Source organism: Ictalurus punctatus, unplaced genomic scaffold, assembly GCF_001660625.3.
Source record: "Ictalurus punctatus breed USDA103 unplaced genomic scaffold, Coco_2.0 Super-Scaffold_100046, whole genome shotgun sequence".
In the NCBI taxonomy this organism is placed as follows: Eukaryota; Metazoa; Chordata; class Actinopteri; order Siluriformes; family Ictaluridae; genus Ictalurus; species Ictalurus punctatus.
In genome coordinates, this window is record NW_026521087.1 from 1835096 (window position 1) to 1858084 (window position 22989).

The window sequence follows — 22989 nt, forward strand, 5'->3', positions numbered from 1 at the left end:
TGCTCTTTACTTTATATATGCTACCCCTAGGTCAAATTATTCGTAAACATGGAATTAGCTTCCACTGTTATGCTGATGATACACAGCTGTATGTTTCAGCGAAGCCAGAGGACAGACAGAAGCTTAGTAAAGTTGAGGATTGTGTAAAGGACATTAGACATTGGATGTTAATTAACTTCCTTCTGCTTAATTCTGATAAAACAGAAATACTTTTATTAGGCCCACGTGTAGCTAGAAGTATTCTTTCTGATCACATGGTTACTCTGGATGGTCTTTCTGTTTCATCATGTGCAGCAGTTAAAGACCTTGAAGTGATTATTGACTCCAGCCTATCATTTGATGCTCATGTAGATAATATTACTAGGATAGCCTTCTTTCATCTCAGAAATATTTCTAAAATAAGAAACATATTGTCACTACATGATGCGGAAATACTAGTTCATGCATTCGTCACCTCTAGATTAGATTATTGTAATGCCATACTGTCTGGATGTCCCAGTAGGAATATAAATAAGCTCCAGTTAGTCCAGAATGCAGCTGCTAGAGTCCTAACTAGAACTAGAAGATACGACCATATCACACCGATATTATCAATACTGCATTGGCTCCCAGTAAAATCTCACATTAATTATAAAATACTCTTATTAACCTATAAAGCACTAAATGGTCTCGCGCCACAATATCTAAGCGACCTTTTGGTTTTATATGATCCGCCACGCCTACTTAGATAAAAAGATGCAGGCTATCTGACGGTACCTCGAATAGTGAAGGCTACAGCAGGGGGAAGAGCTTTCTCTTATAGGGCCCCACAGTTATGGAACAGTCTTCCTATTAGTGTTCGGGACTCAGACACAGTCTCAGTGTTTAAGTCTAAGCTTAAAACGTATTTGTTTACTCAAGCCTACCCTGACTAGATTCTGTTCTACTTTCTCCCTCTCTCCTTTCGCCGAGCCCCACACGAATTTATGGAGATACTAGAGATCCAGATCCTTTCTGCCTCTGGATGGAGCTCAAATCTTCTTTAATTCCAGACTGCTGGGACTACGGCTGCTCTTAACGCCATACAGACTTCATATAAATCCATAATGAACTTTTTCACACTATCTGTTGTTACCCAGATGAGGATGGGTTCCCTTCTGAGTCGGGTTCCTCTCAAGGTTTCTTCCTCTTAAAACATCTTAGGGAGTTTTTCCTTGCCACCGTCGCCACTCAGTGGCTTGCTCAGTTGGGATAAATTCACACCTTTAATATCTGTATACCGTGTTGATATTTCTGTAAAGCTGCTTTGAGACAATGTCTATTGTAAAAAGCGCTATACAAATAAAATTGAATTGAATTGAATTTATATTTAATGAAGTTATATATATATATATATATATATATATATATATCTCTATATCTCCATCCATCCATCCATCCAACCTGGAGCCTATCCCAGGGAGCATCGGGCACAAGGCGGGGTACACCCTGGACAGTCCATCGCAGGGCACAATCACATACACACTCACACACCCATTCATACACTACGGACACTATGCTCCATGTAATGTTAGCGATATTCAGTTATTTGTTAAACACTAACGCATTGCAATGTTATAAACTACCTCCTAATGGACCACCATGCATCGCCATTCAGCTCGTGTCCTGTCAACTAAATGTAGCCTCATGTCACTAATAATTATTCACATGTTCATGCTTTTAATAAATATTTTAATCCTGACACCAAATCAGTGAATTTAAACTAATGCTTGCATTCAGAGTATAAGGGGTGTGTGTGCGTGCGTTTAGGAGTGCACCTTAGCACTTATTAGTCATGTTCAGAGTGTTTGAACTAAAATATCTCTCTCTCTCTCTCTGCCAGTATCAGCCAGAGGAGGATGCCCTCCAGGAGTTTTTAATTTTATAATTTTTTTAAAAATCTCTCCCCTTTTTTTTTTTTTAATAAAAAGCACATTGTGGTATTGAGCATCGTGTACTTTTGGTGGTATCGGTACCGACGACTAGATTTTTGGTATCGTGACATCCCGAATATGTAAGGAAATAGGATCAACTCTGCATACACGTCAGCTTTGTGTGATGGGGGACTTGCGTAGTGATTCCACATCCACGGCGTGCGGCTCTTCTAAGACATCTACACGAAACCCATCCGGGAATTACCAGGATGAAAGGCCTGGTGTGTAGCTATATGTGGTTGCCACACTTGGATGCAGAGGTGGAAGCATTGGTCAAATCGTGTGCAGTCTGTCAGGAAAACAGAAACGCTCTGGCAAACGCGCCACTGCATGCGTGAGAGTTGCCAGAGCAGCCATGGAGAAGGATTCACATTGATTACGATGCACCACGGATGGGTAGAATGTTCTTGATCGTGGTAGAGGCATTCTCAAAATGGATAGAGGCTTATCTGTTAATCAAGTCTACATCCACAGTTACCATTCAGTGCTTAAGACAAACCTTTAGCCAACACAGGATACCAGAAGTAGTGATGTCAGACCATAGCAGTTTCTTTGTTTTTACCACTGCTGAATTCCACGAGTTCATGGAAAGAAACGGAATCAAACACAAGCACAGCACCCTACCATGCATCTTCCAGTGGTCTGGCTGAAAGGGCCGTTCAAACATTCAAAACCCTGATGAAAACAGTGCTGGAGAGTCCGTTGAAAAAGCTAGCCAGAGTGCTGTTCAGTTACCGAACGACGCCACAGTCGACCACTGGCAAATCAGCCGCTAATCAGCTGGGTGGAAGGAAACTGGTCTACACAGTCTCATTCATCCTGATTTGAAATGTCACGTGCGTAACAAGCAATTGAGACAAAAATGGTACCATGACCAACATGCAAAGGAAAGATATCTTGTGGTGAGCTCTGGACCTACTTTTATTCCAGGAACAGTTCAGAAAAAGACTGGTCCTGTATGGTGCACAGTAGCATTGGGAAGTGGGCAAGTAGTGCACTGACATACTGATGAGGTGAAAGATGGGCACAATGCAACATCAATAGCACCAGAGTTGTAAGACACTTCACAGCCAGATGTTGACATTCCAGCGCATTCTACAAAAGACTCAGGTTCCCTCATTCTCTGAGGAAAGTCACAAACAAAAACTGGGAGGAACTTCTGAAGTGGCTGTGTCAGAAACTTTCCTTGGGATAGAAAAACCTGAGTTGAGAAGGTCTACATGTACTAAATCTCCAAGCTATCTGAAAGATTATAATTAGTGTAGTGGTGAGTTCCACAACCACAGGACAAGAATGAACCCAGGAACTGAACTGAATCAAGAGAAAGTGGGGCATACAATAAGACAATGGCCCAAAACAAAGAATGGTTAAAGAACAATAAAGTTATTGGTTTGAATGGCCAAAACTGATGTCCAAGCCCATGTGCAGGACTAATCAACAGTTACTGGAAATGATTAGCTGCAGTTATTGCTGCACAAGGGGGTCAGACCAGATACTGAAGGCAAAAGGTTCACATACTTTTGCCACTCCCAGATATGTAATATTGGATTATTTTCTGCAATAAATAAATGACCAAGTATAATATGTGTCACGTTTGTTTAAATGGGTTCTCTTTGAGTAGCTTTAGGACTTGTCTGAAAATCTTGTGTCTATATCGTCTCAACACACTGAAGAGGACGGTTCGAGTGGATAAAACATCTCCAAGGATCACAGCTGGAGAACTGCAGAAATTAGTTGTGTCTCGGGGTCAGAAAGTCTCCAAAACTACAATCCGAAGTCACCGACATCACCACAAGCTGTTTGGAAGGGTTTCAAGAAAAAAGCCTCTACTCTCATCCAAAAATACACTCAGGTGTCTTCAGTTGGCCAGACACTACTGGAACTTCAAATGGGATCGGGTTCTATGGTCAGATGAAACCAAAATAGAGCTTTTTGGTAATAAACACAGAGGTGGTTTTGAAGCACACAGAGAGGTAGCCATATGGAAAAGTACCTCATGCCCATGTTTAAATATGGTGGTGGATCTTTAATGTTTTGGGAATGTTTTTCTGCCAGAGGACCTGGACATTTCGTTAGGATACATGGCATCATGGACTATCAAATATCAACAGATATTAAATAAAAACCTGACTGCCTCTGCCAGAAAGATTAAAATGTGCCGTGGTTGGATCTTCCAGCAGGACAGTGATCCAAAACATACATCAAAATCAACACAAAAACGGTTTACTGACCACAAAATCATCAAGTCATTTAACACTAATGATCAGTATTAAAAATATTAACATGGATATCTGAGTCTGATAATAAAATTAACTTCTACTTACAGTCAAATTTAGTAGTGTTTAGGACATTTAACACCCTTCCGCCCAAAAGAAACCAAAAGGGGGTACAAACTTTTACACTCCACTGTATTTGGTTGAAATTGCGCTTATAGAACAACTGAACAGCAACGTTTCCATACAGGTTTTAGTGAAATGTTTAACAATAGCAACTTGACTTGAAATGGATGTTTCATTAGCGTGGCCTGTGCCCAAATCCTGCACGACTGCGTATCTAGGTACACTACACACGGTCTGAACGAATGGAGTCTCTACCGCACCTAGTGCACTAGAGATAGAGATTCCATACAAGGTGATTTGGGACGGAGCCAGTGCACAGAAACCGTTTCCCTGCGAGAGGCGCAGGTGGAGCTGGAGCTGTGTGACTGATTTGTGCACCTGTGACTACAGAACTACCTCAAGTCTCCACACAGAGCGCTGTTCAAGAGAAAAACACTCCTAAAGAACAAATCACTGCGCCAGCGAGACATCAACCCTTTAACTAGACGTTCATCCCAATTCCACACAAATACCGCGGAACTATTTAGGGCCGAGAGACAGTTAAAAAAGCACTGAAAATAAAGTGTTAGTAACGAGGCTGCGTTGCTGGTCACGCGCGGTGTAGACGCGCTGATACAGAGTGTAGCGCGAGTAAGATCTGTAATGTCTAATTCAAACATTATGATCAAAAGTAAAATCATGTCTAAAGACAGTGAGGAACAGAAACCACAAGGTGCAGTGAAAGTGAGATTTTATTATTCATTTAGGACTGGAGTTTAATTCTGTGCTTTTCGTGCATCCATGAAAAATAATGCTATCTATCTAACTATTTATAAATGTTTATATATATTTATCTTATTTAGTTAGTTTACATTTATATTATATAAGTACTTATGCATTATTTTTTTATGGATGCACAAAAAGCACCGAATTAAACTACAGTCCTAAATTATATATATATATATATATATATATATATATATATATATATATATATATATATATATATATAATGTGTGTGTGTGTGTGTGTTGGGTTCTTTTCTGTTTTGGACAAACATCTGTGTAAAGTTTGTCTGAATTTATATTTGTAACACTCAGTTTGTGGATTTTATTTTAAATAAACAAAAAAAGGCACTGAAAGTTTGCCCCACCCCCATCAGATTAATCGGAAAAATAATCGACCAATTAATCGATTGTGAAAATAATCTTTAGTTGCAGCTCTAATAATAAGCTGCATCATGAAATTGATTTTTTAACAAAAGAAATCTTGATTATTTTCAAAATGGAGTTGTGTTTGAGAAGAATTGAGTGTAATATAGTGTGAATCATAAAAATTCTATTTTATTTCTATTTGTTTACAGAAAGACTTCAGCAATAAAAGCAGCATTTTGCTGTAGTTGTTAAGGGGCCGTTTACACCACAACGTTTTCAAATAAAAACCGAAAACTTCTGATGCGGTTTGGCTGTTCGTTTCCATGACGACGGCGTTTCGGGGCCTGAAAACTTTGGAAAACGGGTTTCAAAGGACAAGTTTTTGAAAACGATGCCGTTATCATCTCCGGTAAATCATGTAAATTATTATCCAGAAAAACCACACCTCCTCCGTTTACTTGTATTTGTTTACAGCGCGGTCTTTCCCTCATCAATATGGCGGACATGTTGACGTGAATGCTTACGTGCGCATGCGCGTAGTATTTCTTTACAAAGTGACCTCGCCAGTTACACACACATTTTGTCTTTTTTGTGTTTATTTCTTGAGAAATAGAAGAGAGAAGCTCGAATTTGCCGTAAATGTCCAATACAAACCCAACTTTACCTCAGTTTATACATTAAAAACATAACAGAAATATAAAGTTATTTTAGCTGCTAAATGACATCCACTTTTACACTCACTGTTGTTTATTTTAGTTGCTATAAGCAGGGAGCAAACAATGGATTTTATGATAAAGTAAGGTTATACTTAAATGTTGCACTACATAGGGTGTAGACCGTCATTATTTCATCCCTAATAAGTGCACTTAAACCGGAAATGACATCTATTTGGGATTCGGCCACACAGCTTCCGTTTAACTTACCTCGGGTTTAAAAACAGAACGGGGTTTTAATTCCTCAAACACAGACAAAATAACCAGCTTTTATGTTTAAACGGGATCAAATCTAACTGTAAAACTGTCAGAAATAATTTAATCTGGAGATGATTAGTTCGGTGTAATAACTCAACTGCTCAGGAGATACCCGCTGCAGCTTTTTCTTCTTCTGTGATTTCTACTGGTCGGAGACGCAGCTGTTAGGCGCGTTACCGCCACCGCGTGGACTGGAGGATATAGTTCCAGGTTGGAGGAAGTCTATCCTAACAAACTTACACCAATAATTTCCATCATGGTTTTATTAGATCCTATTTATTATTCCAGTGGAGTTTATGACTTCTTCATGAATGCCAGCAGTGAGTCGTTCACTGTGTCTTACCCAGATATACTGAGTGAACTACTGAGTCACCACAACCTCAATCTCTAAATGTTTAACAGCAAAAAGCATTCCATTCTGGTGACTTTGGGAGTATTTATTTATTTATTTAAATGATCATATAATGAAACAAACATTAACATAAGCATGTGCTGCACAACATTTCATTAGTTTAATTTTACATTTTAATTTACTGTAAAACGCTTTGCTAAATTTTGCTACGTAAACTTTTTTAGGTATTAAAACTGGTTACTGTTTGATTGATGACAAACTCCATATTTTTATACCTTGGAGCTGTGTTACCATGGTAATTTATAAACAATTACTAACAACATTACCTTCATCAATGCAAGTTTACATTCTATTTGATATTTGACCATTGTTACGTCCTCAGTTGTATTTCTGTTTGTACTATGTTCCATTCGTGTGTCTATGTCGGGGGAGGGATGGGTGTCTTGTCTCCTCCTCTTTTAAGCCCAGTCCACTGCGACTCGTCATGTTCCTGCTTGCCATTGGACGATCACATCTCGTACACGCCTGCTCCCGCCTCGTGCTTTGGGATGAGTTGGCTGTACATTTCCGGACGTGTACTTAAGCCTCGTCAGTCTCCATCCCCGGGGCAGATCGGTGCTGTTGCTTTGTACAGCAGATATTTGGTTACGTGTGTTGATTTCTCCTGTGTACGACCTTCTGCCTGTTCTTGACTTTGTTTCTGCTCTGCCCCTTTAAGTTTAATGATTCAGCTCCCAAACTGCTGGAAATGTGGGACGGGTTCTAACTCTTCACCAAGACTGCTTTATCCTGGAGAAGAGGTTTGAGGTGACTGTTCCAGAAGAGTTTCACTTTTTACACCAACACGTTACGTCTGCACTGAGGGCGGGGCCATGTGGACAAAACCTTCTATCACCATTTATTACCTTTTCTCTAAAACTGATGAAGAAATGATCTCTACAGAATAACTGCATGTATTCATCACTGCTTTCTGATCATTTTGTGATCTAAACACCAGTGAAAGGCACTTTTTCTTTTCTCCTTTCATTTGAAAGTGACATTGAACAGAACTTCACAAACGAGAAGAAGAAAAACAGAACACTGTCACCATGGGAACAATATGAATACAGCATGTGACACTGGTGATATAGAGGATATAGGAAAATATCTATCAATAGACATGACTGATTATTCTATTTTCTGGTCCTATGATGTGTATCAGCGTATCACACCGCCCAATCTGCACTGAGGGACACGTCAGTTCATTCAGACAGTGGAACAGATTGATGGATTTCTCTGGAGATGGATTCTCCCTGATCTTCTCCTTGATGTACTCGACTGTTTCCTGTTTGCTGTGAGAGCTGCTTCCTGTCTGTGGCATTAAGTCTCGTAAGAGAGTCTGATTGGACTCCAGTGAGAGACCCAGAAGGAAGCGGAGGAACAGGTCCAGGTGTCCGTTCTCACTCTGTAAGGCCTTGTTCACTGCACTCATGAGGAGATCACACATGTCTGACTTTCTGAAGAAATTAAAAAGTCCAGTGCTTTGCTCCACTAACACATTTATCTTTCTAAAAATAAAGCAGAAAAATGCATATAAAGCAGCCAGAAACTCCTGAACACTCAGATGTACAAAGCTGAACACCTTCCCCAGGTGAAGCCCAAACTCCTCTCTGAAGATTTGGGTACACACTCCTGAGTACACTGACGCTTCTCTCACATCAATGCCACACTCTCTCAGGTCTTCCTCATAGAAGATCAGGTTTCCTTTCTCCAGCTGTTGGAAAGCCAGTTTTCCCAGTGCCAGGATACTCTCTCTGGTCTGCTGAGGATCAGGGTCACATTTCTGATGGTACTTTTGGTCCTTGTGTTTGATCTGAAAGATCAGGAAGTGTGTGAACATTTGAGTCAGAGTCTTGGGGATCTCTCCACGCTCTGCTTCACCCAACATTCTCTCTAGAACAGTGGCTGAGATCCAGCAGAAGACTGGGATGTGACACATGATGTAGAGGCTTCTTGAAGACTTCATGTGTCTGATTATTTTATTGGCCAGGCTCCGATCACTGATCCTCTTCCTGAAGTACTCCTCTTTCTGAGGATCACTGAACCCTCGTACCTCTGTTACCTGGTCTACACACTCAGGAGGGATCTGATTGGCTGCTCCTGGTCGAGAGGTGATCCAGAGGAGAGCAGAGGGAAGCAGATTCCCCTTGATGAGGTTCGTCAGCAGCACATCCACTGAGGCTGACTCTGTCACATCACACAGTCTCTCATTCTTCTGGAAATTTAGAGGAAGTCGACACTCATCCAGACCATCAAAGATCAACAGCACTTTGTAGGAGTCTATTAACTGTAGTTTTCTCATTTCAGGGAAAAAGTGATGAAGAAGATCCATCAGACTGAGATGTTTCTGCTTCATCAGATTCAGCTCTCTAAAGGGAAGTGGAAACATGAAGGTGACGTCCTGATTTGCTTTTCCTTCAGTCCAGTCCAGAATGAACTTCTGCACAGAGACTGTTTTTCCAATTCCAGCAACTCCTTTAGTCAGCACTCTTCTGATGGACTTGTCTTTAAAGAGCTCGTTACATTTGATGGGTGTCTCCTGTGCTGCTGGTCTCCTGGATGCTGTCTCAATCTGTCTCACCTCATGTTCATTATTGACGTCTCCACTCCAACCCTCTGTGATGTAGAGCTCTGTGTAGATCTCATTCAGAAGTGCTGAGCTTCCATGCTGTGAGATTCCTTCATTAATTCTTTTAAACTTCTCTCTCAGGCTGGATTTCAGCTTTGTCTGATACACAGAGACGAGTTCTAATAAACAAAGTAATAAGATGTTTTAATGTAAAATCACTGAACACAGGATTAAATGTCAAATTCAAATGCTGCTGTTCATTCCTGATTCATGTACTAAATATTCCTGAAGGAACAGGACCATTGTACAGAGTCACCACAAGCTGGACCACGAACAGAACAGAAAAGCACCAGATGTACATGATACTAAACTCAAACCTCAAACTAAAAGTGTTCCTATCTAAAACTATTTCCTCTCTCTAAAGTGAACCTGACGGAATAAAGCCATGACTCAGAGCTCTTACTGTTGTGCAGTGTGTTAGCGAGATCTGTGTGGTTCATGTTCTTCAGGACGTGCAGTGTGATCTTCAGCGCTCCCTCTCTGACACTGTGCACATCCTCCTCATCCTGCACCTCCCTCTCAGTGCATGCTGGGTAATCTGGACTCAGGAGCTTCCTGAACCTCTTCAGCTCATTCTTTATCAGAGTGATGACTTTGTGTTCCAGCTCCTGGTTAGAAACACACAGGAACACATCTAAATATTATAATGTTCCACACTGAGAGATGCTTTTATTTTATGAAAAGAATAAAAGTCTCTTTCTATTCCCACAGTTACAGCTGAAATTCTGCCTGATTACCCATAATGCTGCTGCACATCAATAAATCTGTAAATTGTCATGATCTTAAATAAAAAACCTGCAACCTGCTCACACACAAGTTACACACATTAAAAAGACACACACCTTGAATATGGAGTCCAACTGATTTCTGCTGATGTTTGATTTCTTCTGTTGTGGTCTGTGAAGAAATAAAACACATGATGTGATATAGACTATATGTATTCATAGCTGCACAACACACACTAATACATACAGAGACAGATATTTAACACCATCCTCTTAACACAATACACTGATTTCAGGATTTCTCACTGACACTAACATGTTTATGAATAAAATAGTGATCTAGTCATTAATGTCCCAGGTGTAAATGTTGTTGTGTAGCACCACAGACCCTCCAGCTCAGGGACTGCAGGCTGAACTGAACTCTTAAAGCAGTTTTCCTCACCGCCAGTCCGAGAGCTGCAGCACTGCACAGTTTAGTGTTTTACTGCTTCAACACCTGATAAAGATCATGAAGGGCTTCAGAATGAGACCAGTGAGTTTGATCAGGTGGAACACTGCTGTAAAACACCTCACTGTACTGACCTCACATCAGGAGAACTGGCTCCGTCTCTGAAGGTAAGTGGTTGCTCCATTGACCAGTCACTCTTCATGGACACACAGCTGGGTTCTGGTGAGTCTGATCTCTTTCCTTCCATCATTCTAGAATTAAACAGAAATATCAGCAATAATTAATACTCTGCTGACTCAGCACTGTTACACAATGTGTTCATCATTAAACACCAATAATTCCATCTTTTTAATTCAGCTCCAGTCTGCACACTTATTCAAACAGGAGACACGCCCCATACCTCAGGAATTACACTGATGTCAGGAGTCCCAATCATAGATAACTGACTCAGCTGGGTCTTAAAGCCTGTAGAGTTCACCGACTCAAAGCTACACTGCTCTTCTCCACATTGCACAGTCCTTTTTAGTCTTCTCTCAGTGAATGATTTCTCTAAACTGTTCTTAGATCAGATCAGTGATATATTCACTGCTATTAAACACCTTAAACCAAAGTTTAATTCCTCTGTTAACTAGTGAGTGTTTAGAGATACAGATCTGTTCCATGAGACGGTGTGTATTTATTGCTGGTGAATGGAAAAGTAACTCACCTCTCGTCTCTCTTTAAGTCCTGTTCTCCAGACACACTCATGTTGTAGGTCATGTCTCCTTCTCCAGATTACAGGAGGACACACGTTTACTTCACTCCAACATCGGTGTGTTAAATCAAACCCTGTTTCAGCACAGAGTTCACTTACAGGATATAGTCTCTGTATCAAGTCATAAAACAACCTGTGTACATTCAAACTTCAGTACCCACAAAACTCTTCTGCATCTGGTGTACATTCAGTGTGTTTATATATTATAGCTTTAGATGTAGACACTCACTGTGTTTTTACTCCTGAAATGCTGTATTTTCCCCTCCACACAAAATGGAGACTGACTTTCACTTTCACTGTCTACCTGTTTATTCTGCAGAGGGGGAGGGGCAGTGAGGTAAGGTAATAAACACACACACACACACACACACACACACACACACACACACACACACACACACACACACACAGAGATATCTTTTGTTTTCAGACAGCTTTCTGATCCATCGAGCAAAGGCCTGTAAATACTGAAAGTATAAGCCTGAAAACGCTGCAAATACAGAGAACAGAATTAAAAGTCTGGTAAAATCTACATCACACACATTATCATTTCATTTCCTTCATTTATTATCTCGTGACTTCATTAAGCTGTGCACGAACAACTGTCAGAGCTCTATACAAATATATAAACTAAAATAAAATAACAGGAGCTAGAAACACTCAGCAGATCATTAGATAAAGAAGCAGAACTCATACGCTGAGTAAGTTTACTTAAATATCTGCAGAAATGTATTTTTTCTGTTTTTCCCTTAATGAGAGCGAGTATCCTGATATTAGTGAGGATTGGTGTGTAAGTAGTTTTTGTGTGAATAATGAATGTTACTCAGAATAAAGGTGATGATGGAGAGTAAGTTAAACACATTGGTCAGACGAGTAACTAACCCAGTGTTTCCCAATCGAGGTTCTGTCTGATTAGAGCAGGGGTGCGTGTAAAAATCCTTCAAACATTTTCTAAAATGATCAAATGTGTAGAAAACATTTAATATAGATGAGAAATATCTGATGTCTGAAATAATAACACAGACATAGAAATAATAAGACAGATACACACCCATAACAATAATAATAATAAATTATATATAAAATAATAATAATAATAATCATATAAAACCAAATAAACCTTGAGATTATCACTTGTCACATTACAACAACACACAGCTATAAATATGAGAACATGTATAAAACTAAACTAAACAACCTCAATTTATTTTATTAATTTCATTAAGATTTTTATTAAACATGGACCTTCACTTTCATTAAATAGACTTATTATTTATTGTAGGCTCATTTTGTAAATGTTAGCAATTACTGTAGACATCAGAAAAAACTCAAGCTTCCTGCAGATGTCATTTCTCACATTTACAAAACCAGGTGATTATTATATTCTCCCATCAGTGTAAACGTCTCTTTATGTATAGAGATAAAAGAAAGATATTACAGAATGATCACTCTGGATGTTCATCAGTGTAAAGGTCTCTGCGTATAAAGACAGCAGAATGAGGTGTAATCACTGTGTCTGATGGTGTAGTGTAGTGACTGTGTTTATTTGAGAAGATACTGATGAATGAAAACATGGTGCACCACAAAAAACTTTCAGTTTTGGCTTTATCATCTCAGCAGTACGTACAAAGCAAATCCAAATCACTATTTTAAAAACCTTTCCATGAATTTTGTGCCATCTGGCTCTCTCTATGGTCTTGCACGGATGGATCATAGAGATGCCTGTACAATCGTACTTTCCCGCAAGAGTCACCTCCAAGTCATTCATTTCCGGAAGCGGTTCAGCGTGGCAAGTTACAAAAAATGCCATACAAACCGCCTCGAGAAATGAGGCCCCACACACTCAACGCACTCGACCGCCCACTCAGCGATGGCTTCATTTTTGCCGGACATGTCGAGTATAAACCAGGTTTAACGCTGTCTAGCATTTTCAAAGGGTGCCTTGACTGAAAAAAGGTTGGGAAATGCTGCTCTACACAATACCAGTCTCAAATAAAGATTAGAATGAGCTCTAGTAGAACAAAAATCCACAACATTTGTAATGGACCAGGTGCATGACAGCTGGTTCTGGATTGCCAGATGGGACACAGGTTCATTTTTGTGACATGTTTCAGAAAGTTTCTCGCGGACACAGAGACAGCTGAAAGTGCACCCTGTTTATTTTCTTTATTTTACAAAAGCAGAAGATTTTGTTATTGTGAGTGTACACAAATAAAAATAGACCCTTTATAGTTTCTAAAGATGTCTTACACTTATCTGTATGGCCAAAAATTATGGCATATTTTAAGTTGTTTCCGCGGCATGAGGAAAAAATCCAGCAGAACGTGCGGTCGCGTTTGAAGACCCCAGAGGGTTAAAACACTAAAGCAAGGGAAAGCCTTATTCAAACTCTTACAGCACCTGTTATTCCCATGCAGTCTCCCATCCAAGTACTAACCAGGCTGTGTAAATAGAAGGTAAATATACTACAACTCACCTGAAATATCTCCGTCATAATCACTGTTAGTCACGTTTCCCTCAATACCGAATATGATACGAACAATGTTATATTCACGTATGAAAGACTTTTACAGCATGAAACATTCATAATTTTATGTTATGACTTACGTGTGGAACTCAGATTCAAAAGGTGGTTTTGAATGGTTGTTTCGGGAATCTCATCATCAGAAATAATCACCAAGCTGTCTATAAAACAGTAAAACATACTTTTAATAACTTAACATTCTCATTTTAGATCACTACATAGATCTAAGAGACAAATTTTAATTACCTATACACTAGAAACAGATGAGCTTAACTCGGTCTTGCACTGTAATATAAATGTAATGAATATTTACATTTTAGATAAAGTATCGTACCAGATTACATAATGACCAGATAAGTATGATGATTTTTGTACTCAGAATGATTAGTTCTAAGTTTATATCAATATCATTGCCTACTGGATAATTACATAAACATTGTATTTCAATTTATATTTAACTATTAATTGATTAAAATACAAATTTTTACCTGCCGAGAAATCCATGGTGTCTGGAAGTAGTGAAGGATAGACTCTGGAAATTCTGTTGAACTTTGCCGATGTTCAAACTTTCGAAGTAGTGAAGAACTGACTCTGGAAATTCGGTCGAACCTTTTCCGATGTTAAAACTTTCGAAGTGCTCGACTTTATAAACAGGTTCATATGCATTCGAGTGTGTGTGTGTGTGGGGGGGTGTGTTTGTGCTCGGGAATGCATCAGAACGGGGGTTTTACGTTGTTGACCTTTTGACCTAGGCCTGACTCGGAGTGCTTCATATTCTACGTGAAAGGAAAAGATCGTGTGTTCCCGGGACCGAGAACTTGAAAAGCAAAACGGTTCCTTTTTCTGCATCGAAAAAAAACCCGGCTGTACATCCGTTTGACATTACCCAATATTGAATCTTTTCATGTTCTAACATTTTTTCTATTCTTCCCAAAAAAGGGTGAGCTTTTTTCGGCGCGTTAGGACAAACATCAGCCATGTTGTAAGCTCGCACACGTTGTTCTAAGTACAGAGTATTATAAAACCTAGAGGGATGCTCGACTTTTATAAGCAGGTTCGTATGCATGCGTTTGTCTGTACATGCACGTGTGTTTGTGTGTGTGTGTGTGTGTGTGTGTGTGTGTGTGTGTGTGTGTGTGTGTTTGTGTGATATTTTTGTTTGGATGTGGGATACACATGGCCGTACCATGTATGGTAACGTTTCTGTCACGAATGGATGTGAACCAGATTTAACATAACTATATATATATTTTTATGACCTACCACAGAGAGTTAGAAGTACCATGTGTGCAACGTGTGTGGGGCGGAAAACACATGGCCGCACCATGTATGGTAATGAATGGATGTGATCCAGATTTAACATAACTATTAATATTTTTATGATCGTGACCTTTGATCTAGATATAGAGAGTTAGAATGTGTATCTTTTTTACCTTTGACCTATACCTGTCAAAACTACGGTTACAATATATACCAACTATTTCTCTCTCATGTGCATCACTTCTAGGATGAGGTAGGGATTTATAATCCATATATCATTCCTTCATTTCATATTCAATTAAGAACCAAATATCAGAAAATGAAAAAATGGCTTATGTCATTATTCATTTACAAATCAAAGTTGTTTTTCATTCTTTCAATCTCACGCTCAAGTGAAAAATAAGAAATGAGAAAGTGGGTCAATTGTCAGGTTTACTTTGAAGGTTTTATTTTTTATTTTTTTCTGGTTTATTATCCGGAGTTTACTTGTTTACTCGTGCTCGAGTAAGGTCTTTTTTAAAAATATTATTAAATGCTTTACTGGAACATTCAGTTTACAGTATGGTACAACCAAAATAGACCATAACAATAAGTATTAAGAATAACAGCAATATAAGTAATAGTTCAATTAAAAGAAAACACAAATAACACCATAGCTCAAAACAGAAGTAGAACTAGACAGTAACTTAAATAAATGTATGATAAAGAAAGAGGGAATTACCAAAATGAAAAGAAAATTCCACATTAATTACTGTAAAAAGTTTGTAGGCCATGCAAACTGTACATGTTCTGAGGGCTTTTTTGTTAAGAGAAGATGAAATTGTAACCAATGAATGTTTTATCTCTTGTAGGAATACCAAAATAATAGGTTTACAATTCGACAACTTACATTTAGGAATATAAACTCTACATAGGAAAGGAATTATGTTAATTATAAAGCAGGCATTTAGATCCACTTCAACAAATCCAAACTTGAGATAAACAAACTAACATTTTTCCAAAGCTGCAAAGTATAACCGCACGACCAAAGCAAGTGAAGGCGTGTTTCAGTGTCATTCTGACAAAAAGAATAATTAGTGTAAAATTCAGATCTGCATTTTTTCTTTAAGAAATTTTTGACATGGTAAATATTATGAATTAATTTAAAGATATTTCTTTTACTTTGTTTGTGAGGGAAAATCTTTCTTGCGTGGACCATATATTTTTCCAGTTTAAATGATCAAAGAGTCCATTCCAAGTTGCCACGGTGTCTGCCACTAGGTGACTTCAGATTGTAGTTTTGGAGACTTTCTGACCCCAAGACACAACTAACTCCTGCAATTCTCCAGCTGTGATCCTTGGAGATTTTTAGCCACTTGAACCATTCTCTTCAGTGTGTTGAGACGATATAGACACACGTCCAATTCCAGGTTGATTCATAACATTTCCAGTAGACTGGAACTTCTTAATTATTGTCCTGATGGTGGAAATGAGCCTTTTCAATGCTTGTGCTATTTTCTTATAGACACGGCCCATTTTGTGAAGCTCAACAACCTTTTGCTGCACATCACAGCTACAGTGGTGCTCGAAAGTTTGTGAACCCTTTAGAATTTTATATATTTCTGCATAAATATAATATGACAAGATTTTCAGACAAGTAATAAAACTACACAAAGATAACCCATTTAAACAAATGAGACAAATATTATACTTGGTCATTTATTTATTGCAGAAAAGGATCCAGTATTACATGTCTGTGAGTGGCAAAAGTATGTGAATCTTTGCAGATGGGCAGCAATGTTCTTTTTGGAGAACAGTTGCTTTCTCCTTGTAACATGCTCCCTGCCATGCACACGATTGTTGTTCAGTGTTCTCCTGAATGCTGACTCATGAACATTACAATTAGTCAATGTGAGTGTAATATTCTTGGAGGCAGCTCACATATGAGAGACAGACTTGACTTGGTCTTTTATTATTTTGCAGACTCTGAACACATGAACAAGCAGCTGGTATCACACTGAGAGCTCTGCTTCTTTATTGCAGACTCTGATGTATTGTTGGGCATGTAACCTTAGAGCGCCCTCCACAGGTCAAACTAATCATAACACTTGCATTCACTACAATTCATCCCTCATATAACTAGTCCAAAATTAGATCAAATTTATCCATACCAGTAGTAGTACTTGTATCAGAATATCACGATTTTCTAAACACATCACTACACATGAATTTCTTTACCCCCCCCCCCCCCCCTTTTTTTTTTTTTACATGAATCTCTCACAGAACTGAGCTAGGGACTTTGGTTAGACTTCCTCCATCCCAGTGAGTTCCCGGGCGCATTCTTGTCCTGCAGTTGGGGAACTCACCACTACATGAATTATAATCTTTCAGATAGCTTGGAGATTTAGTACATGTAGACCTTCTCAACTCAGGTTTTTCCATCCCAAGGAAAGTTTCTGACGCAGCCACTTCAGAAGTTCCCCCCAGTTTTTGTTTACGTGACTTTCCTCAGAGAATGAGGAACCTGAGTCTTTTGTAGAAGGCACTGGAATGTCAACATCTGGCCGTGAAGTGTCTAACAACTCTGGTGCTGGTGCTATTGATGTTGCATTGTGCCTGTCTCTCACCTGATCAATATGTCACCGCACTACTTGCCCACTTCCCAATGCTACTGTGCACCATACAGGACCAGTCTTTTTCTGAACTGTTCCTGGATTAAAAGTAGGCAATCTAATTTCATAGAACAATGTTTGATGCACTATATTCTGAGTGTGGATTGAGTTGTATGAACTGTCTTACTGTACTAATAATTGTACCAGACTGTATCTTCCTCTGCAGAAGCAGATAGCTGTACTAGTAGAACTGTCCTAGTCAGAGTGAAGCGGTTGACACTGTACACTGTGCCGGGGGGTTTTAACAAGTGTGTTATGTATTATGAGGTTTTCTTTATATTGAGAAGTGCTGAGCTGATGTGATGCTCCAGGGAGAGCCGAGTGTTAGGAGTTCCAGGGAGTGAACGCATTGGGCCCAATAAACTGTAAGTGGGGTTACGTAAGAGGCGTGTTGAAGTGTGAAGTAATTTGGGGTGCAAGTCTTGTATGTGTAACGGGTATGGAAAGTGTAGAATTACACAAAAGGAACTGTATACCTGATGTAGCTGTCTATTTGTTTGAGTACTTTCCCTTTTAATTGTCATGATGTTATTGGTCTGTGTAATTTCCTGTTTTGGCTCCTCCTCTTCCCTTTCGCATTATGATTGAATGGGAGTGGTAGGTTTAATTTTGAGTTCAGTAATCTTGTTTCATCTTTATTTAAATCATCATTTATATACCTGCATACCCATTTTAATTTGTGTGCATAATGCTATTTTATTTATCTGTGTGATATTTTGTTTTTACCCGTCTTTTTGAGTTTTTTTTTTTTTTTAAAGGTTTTAAAGGTTTAAAGTTTAAAGGTGATTCACTCAGGGAGACTGCTTGTTTGTGCCATCAGAATAAATGAAGACTTGACCCAGTTGCCATCCAAAAATTTTTCTTTGGATAAAATTAAACACACAACGTACACTACAACCAGTTACATATGTCTAAATGTTATTTGTGCTGAATGCTGTTTTAATGTGCTGATTGGTGTTTGAATGTTTTATACGTGCGAATATTTAAGTATTTTTTTCTTTTCTGGAGTCGATTCTTGTTTTACTATTTTATTTTTTACATGATTATTTTTGTTGAGTGATTGATCCTAGTTTGGGGGCTGTATGGTCGTTGTCTTATTTTCTTGAGTGAGTTTCTGGCCAGCTGGCCACGTGACTCTGATCCATCCACGGCTCTCTGTAGGCGTGATCTGTATCATTTACCACTGACCTGTGGAATCGTAAAACTCCACATTGATCTGAACAGGAGAACACTCCAAATCTGAGTCAGTGGGTCTGATTTCTTCATTTTTGAGTGACTTTCTCCTGTGGTAAGGATTGCAGTGTCGTGGGGTTTGATGCTGCAGCGGTGTACGGTTGTTAGAGACTCCCCTGTGAGTGGGTGCTGGAAATGAGTGGGGTGTCCATGCCAGGGGAGATTCCACTTGGGTGAGGAAAAATTAGTTTTGAATTAATCTGATAGGTTGCTTTTACAGCTATCTTATTTTAATGCAGTCTCTTACTCTGAAACAGCTAGAGTTTATTGTGCATCAAGACAAACTGGATCTCATTATGCATACTGTAGTGTTAAAGATCATTACAGTCAAATGGAACCTGTATGGCAGGTAAATGCACCCTTCCACATTTTTATGATTTATAGGCAAAGCATTAATTAACAATTAAATAAGTATTAATTAAGCTTGGATCTAAAATTGATTGTCCATAAACTCGGTGCATGGATTCTCCTACTGCTCAATTTTTTTATTTATCGTTTCCTGGACCACAGTTGACATATCTGTCTCCGTGTCATCAGAGGAGGACAAACGCTATGTTTTCCCTCAGGTATGACACACTTTAGAACATATTGTACATAAACAAATGGAACATTGGTACAAATAGCCTACTTACCAGACTCTCTGCCTGGCATAGACATGGACACATACAGGCATACTGTATAAGTATTCTGCACCATATCTCTACAGGACTGGTGGCGTGTCTTTGTGGTAATGATGGCATTAGGGCTGACGGTGCTGGAGGTATACAGGGAGGTGATGTAGATTCTACGCTCTGTTAGAAAGCTAAAAGATTGGCAGCAGTGGTGTGATCAGAGACTCAATGAGGATCTGGCTTGCACACATCCCATGTGGCCAGAGGTAGCACATCCATCATACAGAATTTTAAACATGGATTTTCTAAATACATTTCCCCATTCTTATCACTTTGGGCCTTATTCAATATTTAGACAGGAGCATGTAGTAATTATTAGTCGGTATTCAGACGTATTCATAATTATGACAGATTTTTATGGCTCATTGATTACTGCAGTATGTTTTTATCTGCTACACTAAGGAGCTACAGCTGTAACCATAGCAGATGAGTGCATAGTCAGCTTATCCATTAAACCATGGGCATAAGAGAGTACAAATTATCCAAAACATGGGCACGATTCATTCATTATAAATCTAATAGCACATTAAAAGCATGAAAAAGTACATCATTCGCAAACACATTAATGTCATGACCTTAATTTTGTATTTCATTGTCTCATTAAGTGTCTTGTACTACATCAGCAAATTAATTTTCTTTTAAATAGTGGTTTTAATGCGTTTTTATTCCTGGCTAAGCTTCACTCTTTCTGCCACTGGTGATAACAAATATTTCTAATTCATCTCACTGAAAATAGGATATTTCAAGTGCTAAATTATAGACTGTCAGACAATAAATGTGGAGTATTTGCAGTGATCATGTGATAATCATTTTAATCATGACTAGGATTTTTTTTTATTAATAGTTTTTATTAGTTGAAACTGTTTTCTTCTTAGAAATGAAAATATGTTTGGTGAATAAAATTGCAAAGAACAGTGCAACATCAGTCTTGGTCAGTCATGTTGCATTGAATTTTTGAATTATTTACGTACCCTATTCATTCAGAAAAATGATGCTGATGTATTTTACTTGTGTCGTAAAGGAACGTCACTACATCAAGGGTCAGATTAAGTTCATCTGGAACATGAAGGGAAGCTACTCGCAGGACCCCTGGTAAAACTCTGGAATTGTTCCCTTATCCAAAACATGGAATTTATGTATAAGTGCAAAATAGGTCAATTATTTTGTATAATTAATTCCTTTGATATTCAATTTCCAGGAATATATTTGATTGGCTTGTGTATGCATTGCTGATAGCAGTTTTGGGTCTTCACTTGGCTGATGTTTACCTCGTCTGTCAGACACTGAATGTATAGCCTCCGCATCTTCGCTGTGGCCGTCATCTTCCTCTGGCTCAGGCTGATGAAGCATGTCAGAGCATTTAGGTAATAGGTATCACCTTTATGTGCTTGCCTTAATTTCTGTAATTGACATTAAAAATCATTAAAAATGTTGCTACTACTACTACTAATAATTTATATTCAAGAGATTATGGCCAGATAATTTTGAATTGGAGGAATAAAAATTGACTTTGTAAAGATAAAGATGATTCGTTTCCCTCTTACATGACATACATTTCTAATTAGCATTGACACCTGTGTACATACAGTAAAATGTCTCCAGAAAGTATTCAACAGATAATTGATAAGTATTGAATGCTTATCAATTGATAGACGATTAATAAGAATTCACCCCTCCCCCTCACCTTTCTTTCAGCAATCTAAATTAGGACTAGTATTTAATTTTCTTGAGAGCTCATGCTAAATATGTTAAACATGGTAGATCTATGTTCATTATAAATCCATTGTGTCCGATTGTATGGTTGCACAATAAATATCACTGATGCTGACAGGTCTCGCAGCTAAGATCAGATCGGTTCTGCTTTAGACAAAGTTGTAAGGAGAGAAAATAAATATGGAAAAAGTGTCCAAGAGTCCAACTAGAACAATGAAGGAGTTACAGAGCTCACTGGCAGAAATAGGAGAACCTGTGAAGACCTCAATATCATCCGGTTTTCACAGATCTGGCCTCTATGGGAAAGTGTTCAAAAGCAAATCACTTTTGAGAAAGGCTATGTTAGAAAATCTGGGAGCTTAAGGAAAAATGATTTTGTGGTCTGATGAGACTAAAGCTGAGCCATTCATTCATATCGGCATAAAGTTTGGCACAGATCACATACAGTCCACCAGGAGGTAACACCATTCCTGTGATCACGCAGGTTAGTGGTACTGTAGCACCATGTTTCAGGGATTGCTTTTCAGGAAGAACTAGAAAGCTTGTTGCAATCACAGGCAAAATGGATGGAGCCAAATATAAGCTAACCGTTGAGGGCAAGCCAGACAGCCAGAAACCTACATTTAGGGCAAATATGTTCCAACAGGACAATGAGCCAAAGGACAGGGCAATAACTACAAAGCAATGTCTTGGAAAGAACAAAGCTTGTGTTTTGGAATGGTTGAGTCAAAACCCAGACTCAAATCCAATCGAAATTCTGTGTCATGATCTGAAAATTGCTGTTCACCAACATTCTTCCTCTAATTTGACAAAATCAAAAAGTGCAAAGCACACAGAGACTCCTCCAAGACAACTGAAATCTATAATGGCTGCCAAAGGACAATTCACACAGAGGGGATGAATATTAATCAATTAAGCAGTTTCAAGTAACATTTTTTATTTGCAAGTAATTTGCAAATAAAGACACATAAATACTCATAGATAATCATAAGGGGTGAATACTTTCTGGAGGCACTCTACAGCTGCTATTGGGAGAATTACTGGGCATGTGAAGGGATTTTTTGTGTGTCAATATTGCATACATTGCTAATAATTAAAATGTAAATATGATATGCTGAGTATTATATAATTAATCCACTCACTGGTATAAATGAAAACGAGATGGTCCTGGTCAATGGGATGCCCATTGTGATGAAGTCACCAGATCATAAGGTTGTTCTCATTGCTGAATTGTAATTGGTCACTTGCTTGGTGGATTAAATTCCGATGATTCTACAGGCTTCAGATACTAGCCTTATAGATAAAATAACACCTGGTTGGGGGTCATTGCCCTTCTAGAGAATAGGAACATTTGGTCAAGGGCATTTTCTCAGGTTTCACTACACACTACAGGTGCTTCCTTCTTTCTGCTTAAGTTTCAGACCACATAACCCTTGTGGACGAATAGGAGATTGATGCCGTGGTGACTGTGGACCCCGTTATGGCTCACTTGCTCTGTGGTACATTTCTGGCCCTGTCTGCTGTTCTGTGTGTCAACCTAATGATTGCTCTGCTCTCAGACACCTTTCAAAGGTAGGAATAATAGTCCACTTGTC

At 38.8% G+C, this 22989-nt stretch overlaps 1 protein-coding gene and 1 long non-coding RNA gene across 2 annotated transcripts; one reads left to right on the forward strand and one right to left on the reverse strand.

The window, feature by feature from the left end:
- Positions 1–6817: 6817 nt before the first annotated feature.
- LOC128629984 (protein NLRC3-like) lies at positions 6818–11654 on the reverse strand. Its single transcript, XM_053678549.1, has 6 exons — positions 11572–11654; positions 11295–11416; positions 10723–10839; positions 10258–10312; positions 9819–10023; positions 6818–9534 (listed from the first exon to the last, which is right to left on the reverse strand). Exons 2-6 carry the CDS (start codon positions 11345–11347, stop codon positions 7898–7900), a joined length of 2067 nt encoding a protein of 688 aa, XP_053534524.1. The 5' UTR covers positions 11348–11416; positions 11572–11654; the 3' UTR covers positions 6818–7897.
- A 6185-nt stretch (positions 11655–17839) lies between these two features.
- Positions 17840–21967, forward strand: LOC108261986 (uncharacterized). The gene is made up of 4 exons (XR_008394309.1): positions 17840–19576; positions 19717–19887; positions 20703–20773; positions 20880–21967. It is a non-coding gene; the product is annotated as an uncharacterized LOC108261986 (long non-coding RNA).
- The last annotated feature ends 1022 nt before the right edge of the window (positions 21968–22989 follow it).